Source organism: Antrostomus carolinensis, unplaced genomic scaffold (assembly GCF_000700745.2).
Source record: "Antrostomus carolinensis isolate BGI_N321 unplaced genomic scaffold, ASM70074v2 scaffold2896, whole genome shotgun sequence".
NCBI classification, from domain to species: Eukaryota; Metazoa; Chordata; class Aves; order Caprimulgiformes; family Caprimulgidae; genus Antrostomus; species Antrostomus carolinensis.
In genome coordinates this window covers 61,122-72,144 of record NW_010320988.1, presented here as the reverse complement: position 1 = coordinate 72,144, position 11,023 = coordinate 61,122, and the positions used below count along the sequence as shown (strand labels likewise).

Here is an 11,023-nt window from a genome sequence, read left to right as displayed (position 1 = left end):
TCTTAAGTCTGCAGTAAAATACTTTTTTATCCTAAGAAGAGCCACATGGAACGTGAGAGTTGTGCCCAAAGCTTTCTTTACAAACGGAGAGAAAAAATGCTGCACTAACAAGGAATAGTTGGTACTAGCTTTAAAAGACACTGGGCAACTTGACAACTAATATCCTCTCCCTACCACAGGGCAGACATCAACCATTATTAAAATAAGTTGGGAAGCAGTTAGTTGGAAAGATCAATCTAATGTCTAACATAGTTAAAGCAGGTATTATATTTCACCTGTTCAAAAGAAGTGCTCAATTTGAGCACCATTTGCAGCTGCATCACATTCTTAACAATACTGCTTTTTGATAAGTGATTCAAATAATTCAGTCAAAAATAGAATGATTTTAAGTAACATACCAAAGCAACCATCTTTGGCCTTTCTTATCACTGCCAGATATTTTGCATACATGTATAATCAGCAGGTTATTTTTCCCCCCCGCAAACTATCTAGGGAGCAAAAAGGAAACCAAGAAATTGCACTCTGAATGCGTGTCTGCTGGTGAGAGGATGATGGCCCTTGACTCAGAAATCAGTTGAACCGAACAGAGTGTCATGACCCTGGCTGTGCATCAGCTGTCAGTGGTACCTGCACTACGACTTGGCAGCTGGGCCTGTGACAGAATTAATTTCAAATCTTTGAATTGCTGAGAAGAGCTGAGCCATGAAAGCAGATATTCACAGATTTGATCCTGGGGAGAGCACTGTAAGGAGGAGCAGGGACATCCCCCATGTTGGATGGGAAATAAAATCAAGAAAGTCCTCGGTTGTGCTACATCCCTACAGACCACCTCCCCTTGTGGGTGGATGCTCTCCCTGCTTACCCTACTCCAGCCCTTAGTCTGCTCAGGGAGAGCATGGCTCGCTTGCCCATGGGCTGAGGAGAAGCTATCACAGCACCGAGGTGTGCACCTGGGGGTGCAGGCAGCTGAGCCAACACCTAGGGCATTTGGGAAAAGCGGACTCTTTGTCAGCCCACAGGGTAGTGGAGGAAACCCAAGATGAGATGTGTGGAAAGCCAGGAATTTCTGCATGTGCCAGACCACACCTCCTAGTATAGGTCAGCTTCTTGCTGTAACACCTCACAGGCTAGAGGCTTGCCTGCTGCATCAACATGGTCACACAGATCACAAACATGAAAATCTAGGACTTAAACCAGGGCCAGTGATGATCATTTTGATGGTGCCCAGAAAGGTGTGTGGAGTCTTGTTCAGTTTGGTGATGGAGTGCAGGGTTCTAAGAGGACCAAGCACAGACTGTGTTAGACACAGACCATGAACTGGCCCTGTAGCCACCAATGTTTATGGCTTTCTGCAACAAGGACAGAGTGCCAACAGGAATTACTTCCAATCAGGAGGCACAGACTTTTCCTCAGGTATCCCAGCTTTGGGATGAATAAGCCAGGCTCACTCTCCAGTGGCTCCCTATAGAATTCCTGGGAAGAGGTAATTACAGCACCCTGGTGAATGGTTTTAGTCCAGGCCATGCCTCTCTGCAGCCATGTCAGAGAGCCCTGGGGTGGCTATTGCCCACAGAGCTCTCCTCTGGCAATCTTGGTGGAGGGGCAGAGCACCTGAGGGACACTGCCTCCTCACCTCTCGCTGGAGAGCCACCTGGACCAGGTGGCTTGCTCTCCCCAGGGGCAGGCAGGATTTCCATGCCCTTCATTGGAAAATGAAGGCATATCAAGAATTAAAGCTAAGTCCTACCCCTACTATTCATGGTGTGAATCCTGGTAGCCCCCGTGTGTGCATGATCAGACAGGGTTAGTGCTAACAGGCACTGATCCCAGCTCCCTTTTGTGTGCCTGGAAGTGCTCTGTAGAGGTGACTGAGCATCTTCATTATTTTACAGGCAAAGAAACTGAAATGCTGGGAATGAAGTGACCAGTGTGAGGTGACCAAGTGAAACAACAGAGCTAAGGGAAAACCCAGGTGAAAGTAACTGTTGACAAGGAACAGTGTGCCTCCTTTCAGAAAGCCTTCCAAAGGCTTTATTGAACCCTTTGCAAGTTACTTGCAAATAAAGTTTGAGAGGCCTACAAAATATTTTGATGAATTAGAAGGTGCAGACAGAACCTATGCAAAACAGAGAGATCAAAGCGACCTGTGAGGTCTCAGCACATGCCAGCATATGACCCAGATGTGCCATAGCATGTAATTCTGCCCTTCCTGAGAGCAGCACATCTCGTGTTGTAGTTGGCAGGGACTGGACCCCCACATCTGGCCTTTGGGAGATATGCTGCCATGGCACTGCATTTCACAGTACTTGGTAAGGGAGAAATCTGTCTGGTTTGGTCTGTCTTCCTCTGTGGGTTGTACCAGGTGTCACTTGAACAGGGTGGAAACTCTCTGTCTCTAGCCCGATATTTTGGCCAATATTCAGAACAGCCTTAAAACTCTTTAACAGAAGAAAAGAAGGGAGGAGGCACTGTCTGTCCATCTGGTTCCTTCTCTAGGCAAGGTGTGATTACTTGCTATAACATTTCTATTGCTGTCTTCATTCTAGTATAACATCTCTCGTATGACTGACTTGTCACCACTCAACTTGTGTGTCTAGTCTACAACTAGTCTCATTATCAAGGAAGTTCTCCGTATTTCAGCCTAAGAATAACTTTTTAGAGGTCTGTTCTATTCCTACTTACACTCAGTGCTCAGATTGACAGGTAATATTATGCTCTATTTATTTTTTTTCTGACCTGATATTTTCTTTTAATTTTTTTTTTAGTTGCAAGGTAGAAAGACACGGGACTATTTCAGAACTACCAGTTCCCTTTTCCATGGTTTCCTAAACACTGTGAACCTCCTGCAGGTTCAAACTCTTCCATGTCTTTCCTGATACAGCATCACACAGCCACTGATTAACTAAGCCAGGAATCACATCTGTCCCTCTGTTCCTTGAAGTTTTAAGCTTAATGTTATGGAAGCAGAGCCCAGCAAGGTGTGTAAAAGCAGCAGAGCGTGTACAGTTACTCAGTGTTGGGACCAGTTTGGTTTGGGGTTGATATGAGTGCCATGCAAGCTGGTGCTTCTTGGTGGAAAGAAGAACAGGGCTAACTAGCAATCAGATAATTAACTTTGCTACTGTTACAAAACATTATTTGCAGTGTCTCTGCTAATCAGAAACCTCATGGTTATAATTACACAGTCTGGAAGTTATCCAAGCCTAATTTCTTCATTGCTGGTTTTTAAACTGTTCAATAAAAGGAATGTTTGAACCTAGCTATGGAGCAGGCACGCCTCTCTCTGCCAACCACTGTCAGCGATGGGTTCCCGCCCGTGAAGCCACTAGCATTTCACTTCTACTGGAACTAAATTGTTAGAGAAAAAGCAGGTCATCTCTTCGTGATGTAACGCAGGAAAAACGGGTTAGCTGCCAGCGAAACCCATCTCAAGAATGGGAGAATCAGGAGGGTGCAGACACTTTACTTGGTAAAATCTTGACAAGGGGATGAATATAGAGCTCGGACCATAGGAACCTTATATAGTGAACCCTGTTTCTGAACAGTATCCTTCTTACTAAAAAAAGGAAATGAATAAGGCATTAGTTGCTAACACAAATTTTTCAGAGGCACAACAACATTACTTTGTGCAAAGAGCAATATAGCAGACCCTTTTGTATTTTTGAAAGGATATAAATCAGCCCTTACATGGTAGCACAGTGCTGAACAGAAATATCCTTTCTTATGTCCCAGCATAATATTTTTTTCACAATCATTGCTGCATTACAGGACCACACCAATACCTGGTGGTGATAAAGCCCCACTCTCCCTCCTGCATTTTTCCACCCTGTGAAACACATACCCCTGCTGTGCCACTTATTTTGTGGCTGTCTTAACTGCCGACGGTTGCAGTCAGGGCAGAGCACTAGCACAGATTGTTTCTCAAAGGTTTCCCTGGGCCACAACGGTTCTTACTGAGCTTAACACTCGTGCCATGCTGGAGGAATTTCAGTGCTTTCTGAGATGGGGTGGGATGAGTTGAAGCTGATACTCACAGGACGACTTCTACGTGGTCCAAAGCCCACTGATCATGACCTGTTCCATTGTGTCGGGGCTGCCACCAGCGCAGTAAGACTCCTTTCATTCGTGCCTCCCTGTCATCACAAACACAAAAGCCTGTGAGAACTCCAGAATATCGGTGGTTTGCACACCCCTATCTACCCCCAAACAGGAACTGAGAGCAAGGGCAAAGTGTTATTTCTACATCCCTGAACATCAACACACTGTACATGCAAAACATTTACTGGTGAAAAAGGCACACAGTTAAAGAAGAACTTTTCTTTTCCTCATATCTTTAAAACAAGTATTCTGTTTTTCTTTCAAGTATATTGATAAACACTAGGTTGGAATTTCTTAATCAGCCTTCCCCTTAAGTTTTCTTTTTTGTTTACCCTCTCATCAACCTTTTTTCTTGCACAGTGATGCAAAGATAGATTCTTTCTTAGCAGAAATATATCTTGTGCACTTAGAGGTAATGAAATGTGACTGGGTACTCACAGGGGAACATTATAAGACACTCTTTGGGCTTGTATAAAGTCCTTTGGCTGATGCTGTGCAATTACTTGCCATGTAATTCCATTATTTACACTGTATTGGAGGAGCACTGCCTTGTCTACAGTGTTAGGATCACTCAGATTGGTATTGCAACTGTCTGTTTGTGAAACACTTCCAATTTGCAAAACAAACATGATTTTGCTGTAAAACAGAGAGAGAAAAGGTATTTTCAATATGCAAAAAGTATTCAAACTGCAACAATAGCATTTCCAAGTTTATTGCAGTTACCTTATTAAAACTTTGAGCATCCTCAAGAATCATTACTTTTAACATGCAAAATAAACTGTTCTCACACCTCTAAAACACAGCTCCCCTTTCAAAGTAATAGTTTACTAGGTGTATTGCTATATAGCTGGAGGCAATAGATCCAATTTTACAATGTATTTGCACAAAACTGAGATACATAAACAATCTAAACATGCAAATGAGTTTATGAAAAGCTAAAAAAGGGCAAATAAAGGTTGAATATAATAAAGCTCCTAAAAGATTTATCACATTCTACCTGGGTGTTCAAGTAAGAGCCTGATTTATATCTCGCCCATTTGCCAGTTCATCCTGTTTCTAATCTTGCTTTAGACAGATAAACACAAACCAGTCCAGAAAGCTGTCACTCTGTTAAGAGCCAGCACAGGCTGGTTGCATTTGTTTTTCCATGGCCAAAAAGGCTCAATAAATGAAAAAGGTACTCCTGTTCATTGCCAGGTGAATATAATTCTATGTGACAACTGAAATGCGAAAATGAGTCTGTAATTACTAATAGCATCTTTAGTCACAACCGTCATGGAGGCACATACAAACATGGGATTTGTCTTATCAGATCAGGCACTGGTCCAGACAGTTTGGTGTCCAGTCTTTGCCAATGGCTTCATTGTCAGTGCTGGCTTACCAAAAGTGCTCTGTTGGGCATGACGAGAACATCTGACCTTTTCATCTGACATCGCTTCCTCCTCACTCTCCATCTCCCAAATGGAAGTCACAAAGTGTTTTGCCAACCCTAATGTTTATCTGCCAGCCACATCTGACTGCATGGTAGAGCCAGGTCAGTCCATCCTCATCAATACTGGCCCACATAACTGCACGTACATATAAAGAGTTTCCTTTCTCATGAGCTGCTAAAAGAGCATTTTAGGCACAAAGTATTACCTGGCTCGGGTGAGATCCAGAGGCTTAGTCACAGCTTGTCTTATTTGACATCCATTAAAATAGAGTGAATCTCCATGGGCGTAGGGTGCCAGCTGTCCACATCCATTCCCTATCACTCCCCCTTGAATGGTTTCCCAGTTTATTTCAGTGACTCTTTCAGATTCAAAATTATCTTTAATATAACTGGGGAGGTCATGGCTAAAAACAGAGCAGTCATCACCTAAAAATGACACAGTGAAGTTATAAAAGACACAAAAATCAAAAGAATTGAGAAAATTGAGTTACAGTTAATTGTAATTCCATTCAAGGTTCATTCAATATACAAGGTTCCATTCAATATACAGTGAGACTACAGGCTGAGTATATTTCAACAGATCCATTAATAATGTGCCTATGGCATTTTTAGAAAACTGAGGCTGCAAGTCTTATTTTTCACAGCAGTATAACTTCAAGAACTGCAATAGGGTTTCTCCTATTCTGCATTGATGCAAATATGAGAAACCTCAAATTGCCAGTTGAAGGGAAATGTGTCTAAAACAGAGAAGAGTTCCAATCTTAAAAAGTTATGTCCTGGAAGACATTAAATGCTGTCTCCACTCCCACAAAGCACTTACAATTTAACAAGGACACTCAGGTACCATGAGGCATGTGCTTAGCTGCATTGTGGGCCTACAGGAGAGCACTCTGTCCTGAGAGGGCACAGAACTGAGTCCCTTACAGGAGCCAGTCACCAACATCTGGATCCCATGTACACATCCCCTGGGAGTAGGTGCACCCTTGGAAGGAGTACAGTGGTGGAAGTCATCGCTGGGTAAGCAGGTAGCCACATTCTGCCTTTGGTGAAGGTTGAAAGGGATTTACATACAGTGCCAAACAGCAGAGACTACTGATTCAATCCAGAAGCAGTAAAGGGAGGGAAGAGCTGTTATTTACAGCTCTGTCAAAATATTAATTTAGAATTTGTTACTCAATCATTCCAGTGATGAATTTAGACATGATACATCACTCTATCTTTTTGTTTAATTTTGAGCTAGATTAGACTGTAGCAGATATATAAGAAAGAAACTGAAGAAATGAAACCTTGGTATCCTTCGTCACAAATGCAAATAGCTCCAGTCGTGCAGTATCCATGCCCACTGCAGAGCTTAGGGCATGCTTCCCCGATGTACACGTGGTCGATTGCCCAGCTTTGCTTCTCTAGTTCTTCTCCCTTCTGAATCCACCTGAACTGAGTTGCACTGCAAATATCAAAATCCAAACACTGTATTATGATATCTAGCAATTAAACACATCAGTACAGCAACGTTCAAATACTCCAGCAGCAGATGTAATAAGAAATGTTGTATGAAGGAGCTGTCACTTCCAGTAACTGGAAAGACCTACCCTGAATGGGTGGCTGCTATATTATTAGCAGTAGCCACTTCTATTAACAAAAAGCTTCCTCAAAAACATTAATTATGTATCAGATTTAAATACAGCAATAAAGAAGCATTTTTAACTCACCAGTTGTTCCAAGTGAACAGGGCCAGCAAGACAACAGACGTTTTATAGGCCCACAGCGAGATGACCTTTCAGTAACCCACCTGGATGAGACATGATCAGGCAGCTGGATAGTTATTCTTTTCCAAACGGAGCTGTTGACAGAGTTATAGATGGTAGCTTCGTGGAATTGAAATGGGGAGCAGCCAATGCTATTAGATGAGGAAGGAAGACAGTGTGTCTGGACGAGCTGCCATGAGTCTGTACTGTAGGAAACAACAAAGAACGTTTTAGAACAATTGAAAGAATAATAAAAGGGAAACTCGTAATTTCTAAGGGTCATGGCATTGCCTGTCTTACTAAACAAACCCAAGAGACTGTCAGCAATAGTTTGCATGCTCTGTATCCACAGATAGACAAGAAGCGAGAGGCTGAAGCCCCAGTGCAGCCAGGGAGGACTTTCCAGCACCAGGTTTGAGTGCTGTGAATCCCTTGGTGGTGGTACACACAGCACAGTCCAATCCAGAGCTCCTCTGGATAAGCATGAGAGAAGGAGGTATTTAGATGTCTGGTCCTTAGTCTCTCTCTTACAGTGTTCAAAAAAGTCCCAACAGAATTTGCTCCATGTTCGACCATAGTCATTTGAGCACGGAATATTTCACTTTTACAAATTATAATGCACTACTATACTACAGCATAGGAGACAGTGTTATTGTTTGCTAGTTAAAGACCAAATCAGAATTAAGTAACTCCCACTTCATTACAGCTTGGTCCTAAATATATAGTCCTGTATCATACTAAAACAACAGTTTCCCGTGAATGTAGTTCTCTGTGAGCACATTTTTAACAGAAGCATGCTCATGACTGTAACTGCAGGCTCAATGCCATGAATCTGTCAACACCTGGGATAAATTATAAAGAGAATATATGGGAGTTATGTAGACAAATCCCAGTGCTTGCAAACAGGCTTTGTTCAGATCCTGTTACAAGATGAATATCAAAGTAATTGCTTTAATAAATAAAAGCTCTCTAGGTTTTTAATACCATGCTGATTTCTATGAATTCTGCTGTCATTTACCTGGCATCTTTCGTATACTCCAGCGTCACAGAGTGGAGGTCCCCACAAGACGTTGCCTCACAGCCAACCACAATCTATAGCAGAAATAAAATTGGCTGCTATAAGAAGTCAGGTAGACATTTAATGTGATATATAATGAAGTCTTGCTCTCCTTTTTTTCTTTACAGGGTGTATAAAAGAGATTGCCAGTTTAGATCTTGGACAAAATCCATCGAAAGTGGATGAAAAACAAAAGGTGCAATACTTCAGATACTGCTTTTATTTAATTAATTTTATATCATTGCTACTGTTATTTTCAAACAGAATCCTAAGTGAAGTACCTAACTATGCATTAATTACCTATGAAATTTATAATTCATAATGATAAAAATGTGGATATAAATTTCAAGTCAATCCAACTTAAGAACAGAATTATTCTGAATATTTAAAACAATAAACATATTTGTGTCATAGCAGAAAGATTACAGTACCTACTGTACAGTGCTGAATAGATAACAAAAAGTAAAAATTTAAGAGCTTCAGAACCAAATGGCAGCCATGCACTAGAGCTGAGTTCTTAGTTTAGAAATAAAATCTTAGCTGTGACTGGTGAAGAAAAAGGAGGAGACAGTTAGGAGAAAAAAACTTTGCAATGAGAGTTTAGTAATATGAACTATTAAATGCTGATGTGTTATCATAATTTTGGCCTTAAAAGAGAGGAAAAAGATGACAGGCTGGGTAAAATAAGAAGCCTGGGGGCGATCTTGGCATTCAATAGTAAAAAGCATGTCAGACTCCTCTTTTATACAATTTCTTCGAAGGTGTCATGTAGTGTGAGTGGGGGAAGCAGTGCTTTAGGCTTTATATTAGACAGTCAATATAAAATAGGCAACATTGAGAAAAAGTAGAAATATTGCTTAGTGGAAGATGAGAAATTCTGGAACTGTCTTGTCAAACAAAAGAGCAATAAAAAATCCTAACCAGAAAATGGATGTCTGTTTTGATAACCCTGCTTTCATATTAGTTCCTGGCTTATTTAAGACCTGGTGCTTGAGGAAGGGCCTAGAACATTTCTGAACAACAACTACGTGTTGCCTTTGGCCCTGTGCAAAATTCTACCTTAAACCAAAGTAAAATATGCAGAAATGTTTCTCTGATTATTTAAGTCATTTGTCATGACACAAGTAAGTAGAAGGGGTACTCCTACTTGAGCACTTTTGCATTTTCCATATCTTCTCCAGCCTGACTCTACCTTGCCTTTTCTGCTTATTCATGAGTTAGGGGGAAACGGTACATTCTGCATTCTGTATATTCTCATCTTAGAAAAGCATTCTTACTGTATCTGATAATCCAGTAATTTCAGGAGAAAGGGATTAGAGTTCCAGTCCCTCTCAGTAACCCCCAAAGCATCCAGACAGTCAGAATAATTTGACATTTAACATTCTTGCAACCTTTCTGGCTTCCTACACTTCATAATTTCCTTTAAATTCTAGTAAAAAGTCATTATTAATTATTCATTCAATCGGGCACCCTAGTTGGAAGAATAAGAATTTCTGGAGACACATTAGATGATTTTTAATTGCATACTTTACTTTGGAGAGAGAGAGAAAACTTTTCTTACTTTAAACTGCATCATGTATCCTGGCTGTATAATGAGCTCCCTGGAGGACAGGATGTTGTGTGTTTTGTCCTTTTTCTTATTTGGCCAGTAGAGATGGAATGATGGATTTCCACAGAACCCTGCAGTCCTGACTGCATTAGGGTAAAAACTCCAGTTTTCTTCATGAGAAGTGCCTTCTATTAACATGAGTTAAAGACAATTACTGCATTGTCTCAGTGAACAACAAGGCTTAGTAATGAATCCACAGAATCACTAGATAGAATCACTTTAGTGATATAAACACTAAATTTATGCTATCTGTCATGACACACAATAAGTGAGCTACTAACAGACATAATAAAAACATCACCTCCAGAGAGGTAATTAAAATGTTTAAATAATAGTATTTTTAAAAAAACATGATTAAATAAAACTTTCCTACACAGGAATTTAAATGAAATGAGTTGGGCTGAAATAAAAATTTTGGTCTTTCTTATAGGTATATGCATATATATACACACATACATACATATCTGAATGTATATATGTATATATATTTATACACTCCTATTAGTAGCATAAGAAAATTATGTAAACAGCATTAGTCTACAAAATGAAAAATTATCAGAGTTAAAAAAAAGAAAAAGCGTGCTTTCAAGCTCACAGGGCTTATCTTAGATGAGATAATGTGAAACAACAGATTAGCTGTCACAGCCTGTCTTACCATCATCAAATGTATCTACTAGCTGGCTGGGGTTGATCTCTGCTCCTCCGATCAGGATGTTATCCAGCGCCCACTGTGCCCGATCGGGGCCTGAAACTACAATCCCGTTGCTGATGGTAAAAGGCTGCCACCAGCGCAAGCGGGTTGTATTGGTCAGAGCGTGTTCGGGGAGGAGGATGTAGTCATGCCTGACTGAGATGTATTTTTGGTAATCCATCTCATGAAGCAAAGTCCAGGATATCCCTGGAATGAAAAGATGTAGGTTTAGTAATAAAAGCAAGCTTATGAGAGAATCTTCTAAAAGATTAAAGGAAGATAGTAGGAAATAAAAAATAATAGCTATGATGTTCTGGTAGACAAATCTTAGCTTCCAAGGGTAGTTGTCAACTGTTATGCATTGCAAGAGTAATCTTCTAATTGTATAAAG

General features: G+C 40.8%; 1 protein-coding gene across 1 annotated transcript in view; it reads right to left on the bottom strand.

The window, feature by feature from the left end:
* RELN (reelin) overlaps nucleotides 1–11,023 on the bottom strand; it is a gene marked incomplete at its 5' end in the record, with an annotated part of 75,636 nt that overhangs the window by 6,533 nt on the left and 58,080 nt on the right. The window contains 8 exons of the mRNA XM_010169740.1: nucleotides 4,035–4,133; nucleotides 4,537–4,734; nucleotides 5,737–5,956; nucleotides 6,817–6,974; nucleotides 7,320–7,481; nucleotides 8,294–8,367; nucleotides 9,894–10,069; nucleotides 10,597–10,839. Of these exons, the coding sequence (XP_010168042.1) occupies nucleotides 4,035–4,133; nucleotides 4,537–4,734; nucleotides 5,737–5,956; nucleotides 6,817–6,974; nucleotides 7,320–7,481; nucleotides 8,294–8,367; nucleotides 9,894–10,069; nucleotides 10,597–10,839 (1,330 nt within the window). The remainder of the gene's footprint in view (nucleotides 1–4,034; nucleotides 4,134–4,536; nucleotides 4,735–5,736; nucleotides 5,957–6,816; nucleotides 6,975–7,319; nucleotides 7,482–8,293; nucleotides 8,368–9,893; nucleotides 10,070–10,596; nucleotides 10,840–11,023) is intronic.